The sequence below is a fragment of the Tinamus guttatus genome, unplaced genomic scaffold, assembly GCF_059628265.1.
Source record: "Tinamus guttatus ecotype Peru unplaced genomic scaffold, ASM5962826v1 Tinamus_guttatus_pri_ptg000085l, whole genome shotgun sequence".
Classification (NCBI taxonomy): domain Eukaryota; kingdom Metazoa; phylum Chordata; class Aves; order Tinamiformes; family Tinamidae; genus Tinamus; species Tinamus guttatus.
This window is the reverse complement of record NW_028288619.1, coordinates 326590-348731: the sequence shown is the minus strand read 5'-3', so window position 1 is coordinate 348731 and position 22142 is coordinate 326590. Positions and strand designations below refer to the sequence as shown.

Below are 22142 nucleotides of genomic sequence, written 5' to 3'. Positions count from 1 at the left end.
AACCACATAACAAGAAGCCTCCTAAAAACCCTGTCATCCACTGTCCATAAAAGCTTTTACTCAATCCCAGAAAAGGCTCAGACTAACCATTAAGCTCTCTACAGACCAACCTTCAATAGGCCCCATATCTTTAATAACTATGATTTCTTCTTCACAGCCTCCAGCAACCAACTGGCTGAAGTCTGAATCTGCATGTCCCGTGTGACACATCGAGAAGCCTTAACAATCCCCACAATGCTACATTTCGAAATACACATGGCAGATAACAGCAGTGAGCTACAGAAATAGATTATCAGCACTCAAAACTCATAAAGTTTACTGCTCTGAAAAATGAGGAGGAAGATCTCCACTTCAGAATGCTGAAACAACTAGTACATGTACTTGTGGGTCCAGCAGAATGTGCTTTATATAAATCACCAAAAGAAATTCCAACCATTGAAGTTTTTATGAAGAGCCAAAAGAGTACCTGTATTTACAAAACAGAAAATGGCTGCTCTGAACAAGTATTGGCCTATGAACATACCTAACTTTAGTTGGAGATATCTCGTTTTATTTTTTCCTTCAAAGTTACCAGAATTGTAGCTATCTTGATAAATTACCTTATTCAGCTTAATCAAGAGAGTATAGCAAGAGAGAGCTGCTTGAGATCGTTCAACCACTTTCAATAAATCAAACTTTCCTGCATTGTTTGCTGCAAAGTAACAAACTTGTACTACTCCCACTATTCATCCCTTTATTTTTGGCCACTTGCATTTCCTTTTTGTTTGTTTGCTTGCCTTCCTTGATTGTTTTCTTTTCCTTTTTTTTTTTTTTTTTCGGACAGGCAGCCAAAATACCTGTGGTAGAAAGAGGTACCTCCAGCTTTCTAAACCATGAGAAAAAGTTAAGAAAAAAATCAGAGAAGAGCAGAGACTTGTCCTTTTACAACAGGGTATCAGTAAAGTTTTGCTATTGCATAATAATATTGAAAGAATACCATCCTCTGCATACCACCCTCTGGTTATTACTAACCAAGCCTAGGGGCAGTCTTCCAGTGCTGGCGTCTCAGCTATTGGCTACGCATCCGTCCTGCCTCCTGGCAGAAAAGCGAAGCCGCGTTCTGTGCACAACGGAGACTCCTCGTGCAAGGCCCAGCTTTCGTCGGGGCACCCTTTCACTCCACACGTGACACATTTTGTCCCTGACAGAAGACATATCTCTATGGAGGCACAAATATTGCCTCTCACCCTACATTTTGTAATAATACTATTTTTGGGCTCATTCCCTCTCTTGCCTTATCCATTGCCTGACAAATGCTGAAGAAGCTGACAGCCAGCAGCTACTATTTCAGAAAGAACAGAAGCCAACCAAAACAAAGACTATTTGTTACTGTCCTCTAAATACAACGGACTGGGAAGGTCTGATGTATCTTGAATTAAATCCACCCTCAGTTTGGTCTATGGACATTCATGCATAGTTTCCAAAACAAGCATTTCAACTCACTCATTTCTGCCCTTTTTTTTGTATGTCCTCTTCTGTTGACAAGTGAAGTAAAAAGAAATGGACTGACCCAATTCCTGGTGATATCCCACACAGCTCATTATTTTTAATATGAAATGGAAGTTGACATTTAAATCCAGTGTCACCATTTATGTTCTGTCTGCTAAAGTCTTCCCCTCCTAAATGTCTTCTCTGGTCCTATAAAGTCATTCCAAATATGCTGTTTGGTAAATATGCCTATCTACTAAATATGCCATCTGACTTTGTCAAGTTTTCCATGGTCTAACAAAATAGAGTATTTCATAGAAGAAATATTCATAAATAGCTTATTTCATAAAAAAATAAAACCCACAGAAAAAGAATACCATATATCCCTAGCCAAAATGGCAACGTTTCCAGGATGACAACAGATCAAAAGTAGCAGACAGCTGCTGAGTCTTCTCACATGCTGAACAGTACAATGACATTTCTCAAAGATATAAAGATTTTGTTCAGTAAGAGGTTGACATATGTCCAAAACCAAATGTTAATCCCTGTAGAACCCTTCTGAGCAACAGAGCAATGTGTTCAATATAGAGACAGGAAAAATGCAATGTAAATGCAGAGTAAGTATGAGATTCATGTGATCTAACCTAACCTACACCAAATACTTCAACATCTAGGCTACCCAAGCCCTTTTATAATCCATGGACAAAAATATCTGCACAGAAGGTAAAGAAACATACAGAGAAAAAGAAATAGACAAAAGTCAGATGCGGACTGACACATTTTAACAAGATTAAAACAGGAAATGTGGTTTCCAAATAAAACACAGTATTCCAAAATATAGAATAAATATAGAATAAATATAGAATAGCCTGTGCAAAAAAAGACCTCTGCATTCAGTGACAATTTACCACTTCTGTTGAAGACAGGGCCCTGTGAAAATATGGAATTTTCTAACATCCAGGGTATATTAACTCTACGTATGATTGAATGGAGACATCTGAGTATGAAACACTTCCTTACAAACAAATGTAAAGTCCAATTAGACATGCATAATAACAATAATTCCAGCTAAAACCAGCTTCAGTAATAGTCAGCAAAAACGCCAGCACACTGTCCTACTCAATCAGTGAAAATGAGGGAACACTGAAATTCTGATGGAGGTATGCATGTATTTGTTTTTTATTTTGTTTTGTTTTACTTAATCTGACAAAAAAGTCATGTATTTTTAAACATCAGATTTCCAAATAAAAACTGGATAAAACTGTAACTAGTCCATAGTGCCTTCAGTTGTGAAATGTTTCCACGCTTCCGCTCGACCGGTGGAATCTATCCGTAAGGCCCCATGCCAGTGTCCATATCCCACAGTGGCCTCAACTGCCCAGTAACAAGGAAGCCACAAGGCTTCTCAGGAACACCAGCAAGCTAAAAAGACTGATCCACAAAGAAATAAAAGGATCCATGAGACATCCAAAAGAGTTCAGGAAGTAGGTTTGGTATTTAAGTGATATTCCCACCATCAAACATAAATCAAAACCCAAAACGCTCTATCAAGATCCGAGAACCATTAACATTTGCCAATGATATACTTCAAATGTGCAAAGAGATGAAACGACTGACATCTAACTAAAATTAAACTGGAATTTAACTAAAAATGCCATTCCGTCGATTATTTAAATATAATACACACACATTCCTTCAGTTTTCATGAATTACCTTTCCAATATGCTTACTACAAGGCTACATGATTAACTACGTCCTTCGTTGAATATGTCTCCTATTCATTATTAACAAGTGTCTGGGGCATTTCTGACAGTAATTGAACTCTTAAATTAAAGAATGGATACTCATGATAAACAACAAACATTTCTCTTCCCTACTTTACACTAATTTAAAAATAACTGTATCTCTAATAGCACGTATAAAGACTTTTACAAGCTATACTCCAGTTCTGATATTATTTAAAATTTTTGATCAATATTTCCACCCAAGAGTACATTAATCTTGCCAAGTTATTGATGTGGATATTCACCATGAGACCACAAACATAAATTTCTCCTTCTTGATTTATTTCAGGTTTCATTTAAAGAAAGCTTATTTAAAATAATTGCTTGTCTGCTGACTCAGATAGATTTCATTTACTCTACTCTTCCTCACTTCTTTTATTACTTTCAGTGCACTTTACTGACAATCCAACCTGGCTAGATTACAAGGCTCAGCGGTTGAGAATGAGGAGACTAACATAAAATAGTATTTTTGGACAAAAAAAAGCAAGATGTTACTTACACAGAACATTGTTCGAGCTCTACATGTGTCAATAACAGACCAGCAGAAAACATATTGAGATTGTAAAGCCCTTGACACCTCTGAGTTAAAAATAACATAATCAAAATGACTTCTGAAACTTTAAAGCTGTGATTGCTTCTGAATGTATTATATTATAATTATAAAATAAGGGCGTATTAAAGAGCAAGAAAGGAAAACCTCTCCAAAAGAACTGCAAAAAAAAAAAAATAGCTGTCAAATAGTTGTGATAAACTAAGGCAAAACTTTCAAAGGTCCTGGCAATCATGAGGGAAATGGGGCTGTTTTATGTACCATTCTTCCCCCACGTCTTTCTTTACACTTTCAAGCGTAATATAGATGTTTGCAGTTTCAGACATTCCTGATCTACAAATAAAACATGTTTAAGAGTGATGGGTAATGCTATATTTATTTTATGTGGAATTATTTAAAGGGAATATCCTGTATTATGCTGGAAAGATAATTATTGTGCACTGAAACAGATAGGCTTCATATGTTAGAGTTTTATTTCTTTTCAAGTTTCCCATCGCTGTTGATCAAAAATCATTAACTGTGGTAAGATTCTTGACCACGAAAACTGCAGTTAGAAGGATAGGTTCAGAACAACCAGCAGCATCCAGTAGCCCTTCCTGCATTTTGGGGAAGTGCCAGATATGTTCATACATTGACTCTTCTCTCCTCCTCTGACTACAAAATTTAGACCCGAAAATGTTCATTTTACTCTCTGTTTTTTCCTCTTTTTAGCCTTTGGACAGTTAAATGCATTAATTATATTATGTACCTTTTTCACAGTAGCAAAATATCTTTTTATTTTAGAAAACAAAGCATCTATAAATACAGCTTGAACTTGTCCACTCCCCACATTCAGTGTATCACTTCAAACACTTGAATAGATTTAAAAGGAGACTTCCAAATCTTGTTAATAAAAAATATTTTCCACTTGCACACAATGGGCTAGACAATTTAGAACTGACTCTCTTTTACAGCATGTCTGAATACTGAAAAGGGGAAAAAAAAAGGAAGTGTCAAGACAACTCATGAAACTGAGCCTCGGAAAAAGTCATACCCTACTGCAATCTTTTCTGGTCAACTGGAAGGGAGGAAAAGAAGGAAAGAGGAATATTCAGTTATTTCCTCACTTTTTAACATGCTGGCAGTGCATTGCCAGGGAAATATCTAGCAGCAAGATCCAAGGTGAAAAAAAGGATGCCATTTGCCAAATAAGACTAAACTTGTGAAACATAGTGCAAAAAACTGGAAAGGCCTGGAGTTTCACTCAATTATCTCATGCCAGAATGGTACAGATAGCCGGCAGCTGAACCATAAAAAAAAAAAAAACAACAACAACCACACACAGAAGATTTGCACCATTGACAGTTTAACAAATTTTAACATCAGTGGTTCAGCGTCATTAGGCCGTAGGATTACCTCAGAGCACCGTGCCTGGACTTGGCTTATTGGACATCGTCTTACGGAAATAAGATCAACTAAGCCAACCAAGCTAATTTGATCAGTTACATTTTAACATAGCTAAATGACAAGCTCAGATCATACATTATGACATCTCTGTTTCAGAAGGACTCAGAAATACTAGAGAGCACACTGGAGAACATAAACTAGAACTGAGATTCCCATATATGCACCAGCTACAAAACTAGTTCTTATATGACCAGAGTAATTTCTATTTGTAAAATTAAGGAAATACTAAAAATAATTTAGAGCAATTATCAGTGAAATGCTGGTCTAGTTCAAGCAATTGTAAATCAATGTTTAGGCAAAAGGAATATCACTTTTTCTAATTTAGAGGCACTGTTAGCCTTCCTATAACACAACTGCTAAGCAAAGAACGGTCTGAAAGTACCACTGATTTCTGTATGGACGTCCACGGTGGTTGTCTTTCAGTCTGAAATCCCTGCAGCTGCACCCAGTGATTTGTTTGGTGAGGCCGCACCTGGAGTACTGGATGCAGTTCTGGACTCCCCAGTACGAGAAGGACATTGAGCTTCTAGAGAGGGTCCAGCCGAGAGCCACGAAGATGATTAAGGGACTGACATACGACATTTGTCGTATGAGTAAAGACTAAGCGAGCTGGGCCTGTTTAGTCTGGAGAAAACAAGGCTGAGAGGTGATTTGATTAACATGTTCAAGTATTTGAGGGTGATTGTAGGGAAGACAGGGCCAGGCTCTTCTCTGTGGCAGACAGTGACAGGACGAGGGGTAATGGGTGCAAGTTGAAACACAGGAATTTTCACCTCCATATGAGGAAGAACTTCTTTACCATGAAGGTGACAGAGCCCTGGAACAGGCTGCCCAGGGAGGCTGTGGAGTCTCCTTCTCTGGAGATCTTCCAAACCCGCTTGGATGCCACCCTGTGCCACGTGCTCTAGGGGCCTCGTGTCCCTGCTGGAGCAGAGGGGTTGGACTAGGTGATTTCTAGAGGTCCCTTCTAACCTTAAGCATTCTGTGAGTCTATGATACCTGAGATAAGAAATTGCAGTGTTTTTGTATGCTCAGCTGTTTTTCTGCCCAAGTTTCTGTTTTGGTTTGGAAAGGAATTGTAAGTCAGGTTTGTCTCTAGGTTTTATCAACAGTTTCCATTTTCATATTCATAAATATATTTTTTTAGTAGATATGAACCTTGAAAATCTGGTACCATTTCTTGTGACACTGGGTAGTAAGTCATAGAAATGCAGAAAGCTACCTAGAGAAAAAGGTTGAAGAATTTGACTTGAATTTGCCCCTCAGCTTCTCCGGTTGAGCCTCCTGACAGGAATGCCTGCCATCCCTCCGGCAGCCCGAGCTGCCAGCCCGCTGGTGCTGACTGACCCATCGAGCGCTGGCCACCGCTCTGAATCGAGCCCGCTCACACTCCTGCATTTAGATGTTTTTAGATATTAAATATTAAGTTTAGATATTTCCTGAAGTCCCTGAAAGGAGGCAGATGTGGGAGCAGTGGATGCTGTAAAGCTGCCCAGCGGGCTGGGCCTCACCTGGCACCACACGTGCGACCAGGCCGCTGAGCACCGGCTGGCTGCCAGCCCATAACTTTTGTGGCATTTCTTATGCAAGATACCAAAACCAAACAAGATTTCCAATCTCTCAGTTAAGGAGACACTATTAGACTAAGATTTGAGGATCAGAAGAAACCTTTTCTCCACTAGTTTGATTCTATGCAACACAACCCATCAGTCTCCCCAGAATTCATATTATACTTTGGTTGAGTAATTATACTTTAACTAGATTTACAACCCATAAACACTAAGAATATTGCCTATAAGTCAATAAAGGTATTAAACATTGCAGAATTGAAAAAATAAAATCTCTGAAATACTGTAAGTCTGCGGCTATTTTATTATTCCTCATAGAGATACATATTTTAGGTAGTGTTACAACTATTTAGCACAAGCCTGGTTCATTTTTGTGTTGGTCCAGTTAAAATGAATAACAATTTTAAATGTGTTACTGAAACTAAAAATAAGAGTTAACCAAAACTTGCAAACTCATTTTGATATTTAATTTAAATCTGTTTTAATAAGATCATGCTAATCAGTAATAGTTATTTTACCTATCCTCAGTTTTGATCACTCAAACCTTTTCTGACAACTAACCATTCCAATATTTTACCTAAGGTTATGTCAGGCTAAAGCAACAAGGCGTTTTTTAAAATAAAAAGGCCCTTATTTTAATATAGTACTATTAATTAAATGTTTATTTTAAAATTTACAGTACTGAGTATGTGTGTTTCAGGTAGGTCTACATTAATCTAATTAATAACTGTTTGTGCCTTGTCAACATTCGTTTTCTCTTCTGCAATCACTTTCTTTAGCCATTGCAAGGAGATTAACATGCAGTTGAAAGGCACATGAATGTCCCCATTAGTCACATGACCTCAGGATTTCCCCTGACGTTACTGAAACTGACCCATGAGTTCACTTCGTTTGGATTGAAATCCCACCTGAGAAGGAAGCCCTGCTGCGGACCCAACAAATCCAGGGCTACTGGTTAAGCCACAGTTTTTACTGAGATTTTCATCATCTAAAATACTCCAAATGATTACCTAGTTATTCTCTATATAAGTTTTATACATATATACATAAAAATGTTTTAAATATTTGGATAAAAATATCCTAACAGTTAAGATAACTTGCCTCCAATTTGTCTATGACTTAAAAACACGAATATTATTTTTGGAAGTGGCCAGCACCACTCCTTTTGGACACTCAGTCATTTCTACATTGATTATATTGAGTAGTTTACAGATTCAGTCATGCAAAGTCTTTCAACTAGGTCAGTTTTTACTCATAAGCAAGCAATTCCCATTTCTCTTGATTATTATCTAGACAACTGTATAAAAACACTTTATTTGTTTCTCTACTCATTCCTTGGTGTTATGAGCAATGGAACAACACCACAACTAAAAATACCTTTGCTAAAACTAACAGCAAGGAAGCATTTAATACTTGCCAAAATTTGTGTGAATAGCTGCTCAGAGATTTTGGTTCAGATCCTGAACACAACAAAACAATACAGGATGAGAATTTGTGACTTTTTTCTTGCAATCTGCTTTACAGTTAGATTTAATCATTCCGGAGAATTTGCAGGTTGTGTGCAACAGCATTATGGCTGCCAAAACACATATTTTAAAACTGATTTTAAAGTAGTCATTGAGTCCCCCACAGAAAAGGAAAAGGAACTAATGTAAATGGAAAACATCTGCACATTTCAAAAAAAAATACGTTTAGCAAAATTATTTGTATGTGCTCATGAGAGTGATTTCTATTATATATTCGTATGGAAAATCCTCTTCTGAATAGGAGAACACAGAATAAAAAATACAGTCATTTGTCAAAAAGGTTTAGATCTTAGGTTTAGGAATTATGGTGCAATTGCACAGCCGCTTGACCTAATATGCCAGCAAAAAAAAGGGCTCAGGTTTTGGCCGTTTCGGTTCCCTCAAGTGCCTCATGACCTGGCCTTGCAAGCACCAGCAAGAAGGAGGCAGCAGGAATGAGCTGCAGGGGATGGGAAGGGTGGGAGAGGGTTGAAGAGAAGGGAGCTGGTGCCCCGCGATCCCTGCCTGACACCGAGCACAGCTGCCAGGTGTCCCTGCCACGGAATATCAGCGGACACGCTGTGCTCAGGCCCATCAAGTGCAACGGCCATGGAGCCCAAACCATCAATAGCACAACCCAGAGGTCTCATTCCCAGCTCCAGCTCCCCTGTGATAACTGCTCACGCACAGGAGCACCCAGGACCCACTGGAAGAAGCAAATGAACCATCTACTTATCCAAATGCAGCTCAGCCCGAGCCTAAGCGCACGGTTGTGCCGACTCTGGAACAGGCCACAGCGCAGCTGTGAGGCAGAGCCCTGATCCCACCTCACCGCTGCCAAAACCCACAAGGACATAAATGGCACTCATCCTTATACTAACACAGTCTCTTGCATCTGTAGTAGAAAAAACAACAACAAAAGCTCTTTACCCAGCCTCATACTTGTTCAAACTTAGTTTAAACTGAGGTACACGGATGCTTTATTTTGGTATGTGTATTTCTATGCATTTGATATTTAAAGAATATAATGCCCCATTAAAAATAAAACTGATAAGGAAACCAGGGCATAGAAGTAAACATCAAAGAAAATGTAGCAAAAGTAGCTGATGTGATTAACTGCTTAGATCCATTCAGCATTAGATGAAATAAGTGGCCTAGCTGCACGAAGCTCTTCAGTTATGTCCCACAAGGGAGTCAGTCCCCTTTCAGAAGGGGATTTAGCAGGGGCTCAGAGAGGGAAGGTGGCAGACTATTTCTGAGTTTATTAGTGCTTTCATGATGTACTGTCTAGATTACACCACTGGGGCAAGGATAGAAACGGATGTTCCCAGCTCAACAACCCAGAAGTCCCAGATAAATTTACTGGTAGGGGTGTGCTTTATTTAGCTCTGATGATTCTTTTTTATTCAGCTCTGATACATTTATGTGGTAATGCACACAAATTTTAATGCTTGTCCCATTTTTAGTCTAGAATTTGTTTACTTGTGTTAGATCATGATGACTTTACTCATGATATTTTGTTTGTGGGTAACATCATTCAGTCTTGCTAATTCAAGTTTTCTTTCAGCAAAAAATAAAAAAAAAGAAGGAGAAGAACAGGGCCAAGCAGTTCTCAACCAGTAATCCTGTGCGGCCTGGAAATAACAAAGCCATTTTTCAACGGATAGCTCTCTCTTTAAATTCTCTGTTTCATACAAATGAGAAGCCAAATTATACAGGATAAGGTCTACTTACTTCAAGCACTAGGAATTCATTTGGGGAAAAATCATAGCATGACTGCGCTTTCTACAGCTGAAGTCAATATACAGCTGAAGTACATAGATGTGCATTCCCGGCACAGATCAGGCTACAGCTTCAAACTCTCCCCCAAAACTGAGGCAGAGAAATCACATCTGAAACCACTGCAGAAAAATTCTTCAGCAGAAAGAGAGAAGGAATGCTGCCTTGAATTATACTTTTAACTATAATGTCTCCCTTCATCCTGAAATACATTAGTACTTTGTAGCACTTGCAATGGATGCAACACATTTCCCACAGAGAACAGTCTCCCTAACTGCTCGACCCTTACAAAGCATGTCTACAAGATGCACTAGGCGGAGAATATCCACACTGTGTATTAGGGTAAGACTTTTTCCGTAACACTCATGAATCTCTACATTATCAAAGACAGCATGAGAACAAAGAAAAACAACTTTTAATATGACTATTCTTAAAACAGCTCGCTACAGCTCATAAAAGTATTTACCTCATTATCCGTTCCCACATCCAGCATTACTGGTAGACACTCATGAGGTTTTACTCCTCCACATGCTGTATAAAGTGCCAGTTTACCAACCGGGATGCCCATTCCATAACAGCCAAGGTCTCCAAGACCTAGAATACGTTCTCCATCTGTCACCACAATAGCCTGGAGGAAGAAATAAAAACACTGTAAAAATCATTTCTTTGCTAACAAGATACTAGTATGTACCGAGCATTTTATCTTCTTCTTGTACTTTTTAATTTTAAAATGTTAATGAGTACAAATTAGTTGATAATAGAAGAAATGCCCTGAATTGTTTTATTATAGTTCACTGTGTTTTTGTTCCTCTATTTCCAACCTTTGCTTGACTGTTAATGGGAACCCCATGTAAAAACATTTAAGAATACACACGGGAGGTATTTAGTATTACATTACAAGGGAACTGGCATTGTTCCCTCTTACATTTTCTGTCAACAGTATCAAAACAGAATAGGACGGGAACAGCAAGTTGCCTATTTTCTGCCTAACAAAGAACAACCCGGCACTCCTGGGTTTTGCCCTAACTGTTTTCAGCAGAACCAAAGGCCTCTATTACTACTGGCCTTTGACAGGGCTGTCTGCAGCCACTTGGTTTTTGCCCTTCTAAAAATACGTATTTCTTCTTCCTTTGAGCAAATAACATACTTCACTAGATAAAGATTTCATCGTATTTGTACATATGAGGAAGTATGTGTTTTCACTTATGGAAATACACGAATGCAGTAAAATCCACAAAACTGTACTAAAAAGAAAAGTTTTCTAAGTAATGGGCAGCAAAAGCAATGCCCTAACTTGAGCCAAAATGTCAAACTCTTGCATTAACATTTCTACCGTCAACAAAAAATGCAGGAGAAGCTGTTAAAAATTTACAATGGCTAGTGCCAACAACATGCATTTTCTTTTCTAACTTGCTGGAAGGGTTGAGGGAGGGCAAAGTCTGTATGTATTTCAAAATTCCATATACTGATTACAGCAACGAAGATGATTAAGGGACTGGAGCGTCTATTGTATGAGGAAAGACTAAGCAAGCTGGGCCTGGAGAGGAGAAGACTGAGAGGGGATCTGATCAATGCGCACAAATACCTGAGGGAAGAATGCAAAGAAGATGGGGCCAAACTCTTCTCGGTGGTGGCCAGTGACAGGGGAGGGGTAATGGGCATAAATTGAAGCAGAGGAAGATCCATCTCCATGTGAGGAGTGACAGAGCCCTGGAACAGGCTGCTCAGGGAGGTTGTGGAGTCTCCTTCTCTGGAGATCTTCAAAACCCACCTGGATACCACCCTGTGCCACGTGCTCTGGGTGTCCCTGCTGGAGCAGGGGGGTTGGACTAGATGATCTCTAGAGGTCCCTTCCAACCTCAACCATTCTGTGATTCTGTGATTGGGTATGGATTTTTTGTAAATAAGAATCTTCCTGCTCTTCTTCCTCACAGCCAAATGCCAGTACTAACAGCTCCAGGAGCGCTGGGGAGGCAGCGGGTTGTGCTGGGCAGAGCCACGCTCGGGGCTGCAGTGACCTTGCTGCCAGCTCTGTCCCCGACGAGCCCTCCCAACTCCCCTCCCTTCTGTCCAATGTGACATTACAGCCTCCTGACAGGCTGAAGAGTAATGCAAACAAGAAGATAAATACAAAGAACAGAAAAAGAAAATCCTTATTTGCAGCAATGCTTATTTCCCGAACGCAGCTGCTGGTACAGGTCATGTTAGTCAGCATTCTGGCATCTGCCCTCAAGGCTCAGTGTGGGAAGCATCCGACAATACAATAATTTCCTTGTCATAGCCCGTGACAAGCAGTCTTAGTTGCAAATTTAATATTTTGTGAGAGTGCTCATTGGGTAACGTATTTGGGGAGTTATTAATCCAAACGCAGCAAAAAATGTTCTTTTTTTTTTGACTGTATAACAGGCGATGTAGTTGAATCAGTAACACAATAAAGGATGCTTAATTGCAAAACAAATAGCAGTTTAGAAGCCTCAAACTGTAGCTGCATCAACATTGTTTCTATTAAAAATAAGCTAAGAAATCACTGAAATACAATTAATAATATCTCATCTAATTGGGATAATACATTTGTTTTTTTAAAAAAGAAAGAAATACTCATCGAAACACCTCAATAGCATCCATCCAAACCACTGTCAACTTTGTCATGCAAATTAAACTGAATTTACCTTGATGACACTTTCTGGCCAGGACTTAAGCATTGTAGCAATGTGTCCTCGGTCATGGATAGTGATAAAAAGTCCTCTGGAAAAAAAAGTTTGAATAAGTTATTTAAATAACGAATTAATTTAAGGTTAACATTTCCAAAGTAAACAGATTCCATTCAATAATAACTGCTCCATTTCGTAAAAAATGAGTGTATTACAGACCTGCATTTCATAGAAGTTAGGGCAAATGTAACTCAGTAAAGCTTCATTGAGTGATAAGAATCACGTAAGGTTCATTTCTAGTGATTAAGTTCAGTTTTGAAGATCACTGAGCACTTGAAACTAGAGGGCAAAATGCATTAGATCTATCAAAATACATTTCATGTTAACAAATATATTGGTTAATTGTTCCTGACCACAGAACATGTGCTAATCTTATATCAGTCACTGCCCATGCAATGCTAAAGGTTATACACAGAAATAGTCCCAAGTTTTAATCTATGAGTCAGAACTGAAATACCTCATATATTATTTTTACATAACGTTTTTTTTTTTGGGGGGGGGTGGAGCATCAAATTATGCATTTAGAAAACAGTTTGTCTATTTAGTTATTAAATCAAGATACAGAAAAATGGGAAGTGATCTTGTCTATATAAAAATCCCTTTGGTTTCAAAATATATAGCATAGCATATAGTGTTCAGTGTACTGAATTTTTGCTTAGAAGAGTTATTTTTAAATTTTTCCACTCATACATAGAGTTTAAAGCAAAATATCAAAAAAAATCTTATTTATTTTTACATTTTTACAGAAACAAAATCAATGTAATATCTTGTCCTACTCATCAACTTTTTGTTCTTTGTTTATTATTCTTGACACAGCAGATATATAACCCAGGTCCACTTAATTTATTTCTGTATCTTATCTACACCTCTCATTTGAGACAGTGGAAAAAAATTCTCCTAGCACATCCAGTTTCTTTAAAACACACAGGCAAAGTGACACTTCAGAAGTGCAGGCCAACAATGACTTCTTTTAAATGAACTTTTCACCAGTACTTACAAAGAGGTGTCCTTTGGAATTATTCTAAAACATTTCATGCACCTATATAGAATAAGAACTAGAGAAAAGTGTAGAAAAAAACCCTTAAATCTAAGTCTACTGCTGTATCTCCACTCATCATATTCATGGAAGTGTGTGCAGGTCCATGTAGGTCAACCTTAAGGAAAATTAATGACTCAAGGAAACGCTTGCCAGACAGGATTGCAAGTATTCCAAGACAAGCAAAAAATTCCCACATCGTTAAAGAGTATATTAGTCAAGATATCAAAATGAGTCCAAAATTATATCAATTCGTAAATGAAAAATGCACTTAATTTGCAACCATCTTCTTTCCCTCTTTGATATACAACATTAAAACATACACTTGAAATTGTTTTGTTCTTTTGGAAAAAGAAAGACAGTGCTCTGTGGCAATTTATCCAAATATTTCTTAGTCTTAAAGCAAGTGATTAAGAAACATGAACTCCAACCTGAAGCATGATAGAGACTGTCATGTTCGAAAAGAAACATATATGCATACTATATAAAGGTTAAAAAAAAAAAAAAAAGAGCCACCATTTGTGGATAGGTTATTTTAGTTGTTCACATTTGGTTTAATGTCTCGTTCCAGCACTGGGAATCCTCTGTTCCCCTTCGGCTGAGAAAGCTGCTTCCTTTCTCCATGCTCAGAGCAAATGCTCCCTCCTCAATGATTATGTCAGCCCTTCCTAAGTAACACCCTCCAGTAAAAGATTTCCACCATCCCAGTGGCAAAATACAGAGCCTGTGAGTGGGAGGTTTCATATTTACAGCATTTATGAGAAGCTCTGGTATTTACAGACTGCAAGCTTTTCTAATTGCAACTCAGTTACTTAAAAAAGAAGGCCCTAACAATGAAATACTGTAAATAAGCGATGCAGAAAAAAACATAAATGCTTCCTTTCTGATGCATTATACATTATTTTACAAAATACCATATAAACTATTCACATAAATCATAAATACATCCTATCAAAATGCTGGCCTCAGAAATAGCTGATCTGAAGAGATGAGCATGCTAATGAAAATGGAAAGTTTAAAAGAAGAGCTAGCTAGAGACATCACCCTTGTCTTTCTCTCCTCCCTTCCTTCTACTGACACGGACCTACTAGATTAGTGTTAAATGAAGCAAGATTTTGTATTGATTTTCTAAAAAGCCAGAGTCCAGCCCAGTGTGGTTAAGTGACCTCTTCTTTTGCCAACTAGGGAGAAAGGTCTCCATGGAATAAATTCCACTGCACAGGAAAATAAATGCAGCGTGGCTGCTCAAGAAAGAATTTTGTACGAACATTTGTAAGGACCTTTGAAAAAGTATTCAGAGCCTATTGCAGAAATCTGTCCAAGCAGGATCACATTCAAAAAACAATGAAAAATAGGGGTTAAAGTGTAAACAGAGTCATGTCTAAAGCATTTCATTCCCTTTCATTCCCATTTCATTCCCGCCTCCCTCCATTCTTTCCATACATTAGTAACACATTTCTGGAAACATTGTCCTGAGTGACAAGATATCCCCGGTTTTCAGGGTCCAATTTCCTCATCATTTATTCTTTTATCTGAATCTCTTTTCGTCATCTTTCACTTCTTTCACTAAAACACTTTTCTCTTAGTGTTTTGTCTGCGAGAATCGATGTTGTCATGCAGCCTTTGGGGAACATCGGCTTTACAGAGCTGTAAGAGCCACAGTGGTTTAAGTGGCCACAAGAATATTCAGCCTAAACTGCTAGAACAGAAAGCGCTGACAACTCTGCCTGCAGACAGCCACTTAAAGGTAGTACTATATGTTCTTCTCATCCCAGAGACCATGCTAGGTCCAGCTGCACTTGCTAAAGTGGATCATGGGGACAGCCTGACACAAACTGACACGAGTACCCCACTATTTCCAAGCCTCTCTCCAAAAGAAAGTTTACCTGCACATGACCATCATGAGTTACACTTAACACCACTAATATTTATGGCTTCACTTTATATGCTAGCATAGATTTGCATATATTAAACCCCCCCAGTCTCCTTATAAGCAACATTAAATAGTTTTTTAAAGGACATTAGTCTTAATCACAGTAAAAGATATCATCTCAAGAAAAAAATGTCCTAAAAGAGTAATCAAAACCCATGTGTTCACTTAAAACAGCTACGCACAACTGCATTTAGATGAAATGTCATTATTACAAGATTTTTACCTTCATTAGGACCACAGTGAAGTGGGTTGAAGTTCAAGACCTCAGAAGGTTACGAGTCTGGGTGACTGAACAGGTCCACCACACTATACTCCCATTCAGGTTTAGGAAAATCTCTTCTCCATCCTATGGGGGCTCCCCAACACAACTGTCTGATAGCGTTATCTTCTTGCACCACTTTATTTCCACAGGAAATATAATTATTACCAATTTTACACTCAAACTTTATGGGCCAAAATCAGAAAGTAGACATTGCAGGTCTTTGCTTGCAGTCACTCTGAGCTCAGTGTGTGCATTCAAAGCAGGCCCGTCTCCAACTTACTCTCCCTGCAAAAGCTTGGTGAGCCCTGTGTTGATGGGCTGGAGTCCCAGGAAGGCTACTCCAAGGAACCTGCCTTGAATGATTTCACTTGCATCCCTACAGCAATCAAATTTTATCTTTTATGTCCCTTTGATCAACAAGCTTGACTGATGTGGGACTTAGCCTCGTGAAGAATCAGTAACTTGCACCATTTCACACAGAGCACAGGTACAGACTACAGAATCACTGACAAAACAGAGATGGCACTTGGCAGCATTTTGTTCCAGGTGCTGAAATTCTCGGTCAATGACATTACAGTTGTTTTTTGCTTCTGGGATAGCACAGCTAGGAAGAGTCTTGAGAAAGGAGCCAATCAATGCCAACGATGCCAAGGCACAAAACATTGTATGTACCCACTACACGGCTTATATTGGATTAATACATTAAGAAGGTCTACGCCCAGAAGTAAGAGCTACAGTTGATGGGTGAAGATGCAGAATTTAGGGGGGAAAAAAGTGTTTAGATTTGCTTTTATTAAAAAATAAAATAAAAAAAGGCTGAGTAAAAATAGTTTCTGCTTGTTTTTCAGTATGAACATGTTCCTGTGGTTTGGGTATCTAATAAAAAAGGAATTTGTGGGGAACAGGAATGAGCTCTTGTACACATTTTAAGGGCAGCCTAAGGTTGCAAACTCACTGAAAAAGCATATAAAGGTTTCTTAACACACTGTGCTCCTTTCTACGAGAATTGTTCCTATGACACCTCAGTTACACATATTAGTGTCTCTTGCAGGGCAAGACATCAAGACCGCTGAGGCTTAAAAGGCCAATTGACAAAATACTGAATTAAATCTCACTCAAAACAGCAGATCGGTCTTCAAGCGTAGACCTCGAACCTGCTGCGACGTCGATCTGTGCGATGGAGCACATGGGAACACGCATGCACAAACACATTTCAAACAGCCAGAAGATCTGTGAAACTGCAAGTCAGGAATAGTCAAGTACCACCTTTCTTCTTGCCACAACAACAGCAAAATCAGAGCTCTGTATGAGCCAGATCCACACCAGGGCATCTAGTGGCTCTAAGAAGGAGAGGATCTATTTTGGACCACAAGTTCATACGCTGTAGAAGACAGTTCACATAATTTGGCTCTGTTATATTAGAATGAAGTAAACAGAACTAAATGGAGTATTTGTTTATCATGCTTAAAGGAAATAATGTTTCTCCAGCAAATTATTTGCCTTTTTTTAATTAAAGTATAGTCTAAAAAAATGTGTCACAGAAACAGAATGATTGCTTTTTCCCCCCTCTTATAATAACAGGAGATACTTTAACATGTCTCAGAAAATGCCAGGCATTTTTCAACAAAAAGAGTTCAAACTTTTCTCACAACCCTACAAATTCAAAAACAGTATTTGAATTATTAACTGTATACAGAATTATAATAGAGGTGACTTAACTTCCTCATGCAGCCTAAATCAACAACCTTTAAAATAATAATTGTAATAATAAATCTTAGGCAGAGGCTTCAGATTAGTTTCTGAGCCTGCACTTTCCCAAACTCCTGGACTTTGCTAGACAGAGGCAAGCTACTCCCCTAGCTCCTCTGTTGAAATCTACTCCTATTTGTATCAAAATCATACACATGGAGCAACATAACACAAATATTGCATTATAGGTACTTATATTTGCCCAAAATATTGGCATGCATTTTTTTTTACAAAGAAATAATGGCCTTTCTAATTGTAACTGCTCAACAGCCCTTCTGTGAGCCTATAAAATTTACCCAAACTCTTAATTGCATCGTACCACACCAGGTTCCTTTCTCAAGCGACACTCAGGTCACTAGTCCAAAAATGGGAAAAGCAGCATTAAGAGAACAGTGCACATTGCCTTTTAACACTAAAGTTGCTTATGCATAAGATAAATTTCATAAAACTGGTATGTAGCAGCAGTATATGAAAGACAACAGAATGCAAAATATTAACAAAGAAATTTCTTACAAAGAAAGATGCAAGTTTTTAACTACTACATGTTAGTTCATGTTTGGAATATGGTTTCATAAATTACCAGTTATATATAGTTACTTTGAAAAGAAATTAACTTAAAGTATTCTGGAAGACAGACAATAGTATCTGCCAACTTCACTTAGTTAATCTTAAAAGAATAATAGATGCATCTCTAAATTTTTATAGCGACTCAAAAGCTGCATTTGGCACAGAAGTGTAGGGAGAGATTTAAAATAAAAAATATATAGTACATATAATCACAGTCATAATCACTGTAAAGAAGAAATGCTGATGTGGTAGGTCTGAACACAATCTTCAGATATAGGAACTGAGCAAATGAGTATTTATTCTTATTTTAAGGCTTGTTTTTGAAAACACTGTTTCCTTTGAAAACACTGTATCCACTGATGGCAGCCAGAGTAGCACTCCTGCAAGTGTCCAGGTCTGACAAAGCTATTTATGAATTCCTGTTCAAATGTGGGTTGTTTTAACAGTTACTACAGTTGAAAATAGAACTTAAAAATAAATAAAAATATATAAAATTAAAATAAAAAATAAAAGGTAGAGACCTTCATTCAGAGCACCTACCCAATGTTACAGTCTATATTTATCTAATATCTAATTTATCTAATTTAATTATTATTTACCATGTAAATAAATATAGCCTTAGAGAGCAGAAAAGTGATGAACATAACCTTAAAGATCACAGCTGCAAATCAGTCCTTTGCAAATATAACCTCAAGTGAATAGGGAGCTCAGAAAATAAAGTATCATGCTCAGGGGAGTAAAACGTGGGAATGCACCAGGAGACTTGCAAATATACCTGGGGCTGTTGAGAAACCCAACTTCAGGCCCTCGCTGCCTGAGAGCTGCTCCAGAGCCGGCAGGCACCATAGATTTTACATATGTAACAAAATACATAGATTCTACATTTGTAGAAGGCGGATGAGAAATGTAGAGAAAAGCGCGGAGAAATGTAGAGAAATGTAGAGAAAAAACGTGGGATCCTGCCCTGTTGCTTTTCTCCAGCACACGTGGACTCACTCAGCCCTCTGCGAGGCTGATTCTTGCTAGCAAAGCAATCTCTACACGGCTGCTTCAAGAGCACCAAGATTTGCGAAGGGTCCCCCTCTTGCTGGAAACATGTTGCCTTTCCTTTATGCAAGTGCCAACTGCATAAACTCAGGCTCCATGACTGTGCAAAGAACACATGCACAATATATGTAGAACAAAAATCAACACAACGAAGTGTGCTGCTCTCATTCAAGACAGTACATGTTTTATTGTAAAAATAACCCGGGTAAAGCATTACAAGCCTTACACCAAAGTATTTTAAAAGTGAGCAGCTTATGTGGTAGGTAAAGCAGGTAGTCTCTTTTGCTGTATAGTTCAAAATTCTCTGCCTGCCTTTGGACACCATAATGTGAAATGCAAACTATGTCAAATAAAAATTAAGAATGCTTTACTGCCAAAGCAACGTTTCATGGACTTGTCATTGCAAGCTTTTTGCATGAATTAAAAAACGCTCTCACTGTTGAATACCTAGCTGAGAGTACATTTTCAGTTACTGCCTCACCTCCTTTATAGAAGCCACATTATGCTTTAAATATTGTGACTGTAAGGAAACATTCTTTTTATATAGCAAGATAGTAGATTAAAATCAAGACAAATCTCCTTTATATAATTTTGTGAAAAATTAATTTGACATTTTAACTGTGTTCCTAAAATACCACTCAACCAGACACTCAATTTTTATTATCTGTTGCTTAATCACAGTGACATGACTGCAAATGGGACATGTTTGTTTGAAAAGGAAAAGGCAGACTCTGAGAAAAACTGATTGTAGGAGTCAGAAAGGTTCTGCTCCAGGAGCTACTTAAATTCCTCCGACAGCGGCTCAATAAATAACTTCATCACGTCCACTCTGATAGACGCAAATAGAGCTATTTGAAGAGTCGGAATGAGAGAACAGTTTACCAGAGCTGGCCACATTCATTTTTAAGACAGAAAAAAAAAAGAAACCCTGCTGTTCTGCTTGAATAGCATTCTTGTTTGTTTTATTTTATGCTATTAACTGCGTTAAGCAGCACCAATAAGCATCATCAGCCATGTATCTACCAGGGATCTTGCTACGCTAAAGATGTTCTCAAAAATAACTTAAATGTTACTTAGAAAGTGCGAAATACTCAGACAAGTGAGGTCCCTATCCTTCTGTTCACTTCAGTGAGTGGTGCTGCCCTGGCTCACTGGAACATGGAAGAAATCCAGCATTTTAGATAATAGTCTCATTTAAACCAGTTTTCATTGACCTTTAAATCACCATCATTTGCTCTCAATAACCACCAAAAAGGACAAAGTGAAGGCTTACTAAATGGCTTCTTTTATAGCATACCCTACTCAAATTCCATCTTCCTAAAGAAACTGAAAACAGAGCAAAAAAATAACTGGGAGCTGGTATGAAGGGTATCTTCCATTCGTAAACCTGACCTTACCAGCTGAAAAGTAACCATGGAAGCAGCTACGTTCACGACCGGACGCTAAAACAGCACCCAGTGCAACAGCGCTCAGAGGCAAAACGGCAAACAGGCGGACGAGGGTAGCAAGTACACAGGTTGTGACTGTAAAGCAAGGCTGTCCACGAGCTCCCGGGCACACAGCAGGGACGTTTCACCCGTGCTTGAGCCCTCCGCGCTTTGCAGCCCCGCGGGACGCGCTCGTGCAGCACACGGGTCTGCCCTATCGCAGCCGGAGTCGCACGGGAAAAAGGAGCCCAGGCCCCTGATCCGACCTGTCGGCATCAAGTCTTCACTAGTTTAGGCGAGTGCACGATACCGTCTTTTGGATGCCTTTCACCTTATATAAAGGTTTTATTCTCAAATGCTGTATCTTGCTATTGAGTTGTCACATTACATTTTACAGAAGCTTTATACTCCCCTTTATACATACGTCTACTGTATTTTCATATGTGTACGTCCGGTAAAAGGCAAAGCATCACGTGGTAACATCTTTGTACATTTATTCTGACTCATTTAAAAACAGGAGGTTTCAAAATACCTCGCTGTCCATTCACTATATATTTTCCAAGAAATAAATAAAAACATATACTATAAAAACATGTCCTTAGAAGCAATTAGATCATCTTATTTTTTTAACTGAAATTGAAACTGATTCCTGTCTGATTTTAAATAGCTAAAGGATGATTACAGAACACTTTTTTTTAAAAGTGATTTGTTTGGTCTTCTGGCTTTTCAGAAGTATTTGTGCAGACTGGCTGAAATTGCAGTTTTGTGTTGCAAAGACAGTCCACTTATTCCTCTCATCTTTAAACAACTTGACAAAATAAAAACTGTTTCAAATTCATTTGAGTATTTGAATAAGATTCAGTCACTGTTTGTTTATCATCAATTTCTCTTCTCCATGTGAGGACCACTGCTGGGTATTCTACATGGACATTGCTAGTCTTAAAATAATCTCTGCTCTCCTTGGCTTTTCCTCAGCTGCCCTCAGGACAGGAAACACCATCCCAGATGTCATACAGCTATTAGGTTGTGTAAAAATGTGAACCAGAGGCTTCAAGAACTGCAAATTTGTAAATAAAAGTATTTTGTTTTTCTTTTACTATTACAACAAGTATAAACAACTAGTCAGAGATGAATCATGCATTGCTACAAATCTGCATATTTGGAAGAAGGAAATACAGAATACCCACTGTGGGTGCTGCAAGCTGAAAAGCTACTGAAATGCAGCTACAGTTTCACACAGCAGCAAAGTAGCTCTGTTGCTACTTCAACACATGACCCCTAACTCATAACAACACTCAAAATTATTTTGCC

General features: G+C 38.3%; 1 protein-coding gene across 1 annotated transcript in view; it reads right to left on the bottom strand.

The window, feature by feature from the left end:
• The window catches only part of ME1 (malic enzyme 1), a 166390-nt gene that overhangs the window by 80656 nt on the left and 63592 nt on the right, over positions 1-22142 (bottom strand). The window contains exons 4-5 of the mRNA XM_088520299.1: positions 12769-12844; positions 10566-10727 (exon numbers count right to left, since the gene is read on the bottom strand). Coding sequence (XP_088376425.1) covers positions 10566-10727; positions 12769-12844 — 238 coding nt within the window. The remainder of the gene's footprint in view (positions 1-10565; positions 10728-12768; positions 12845-22142) is intronic.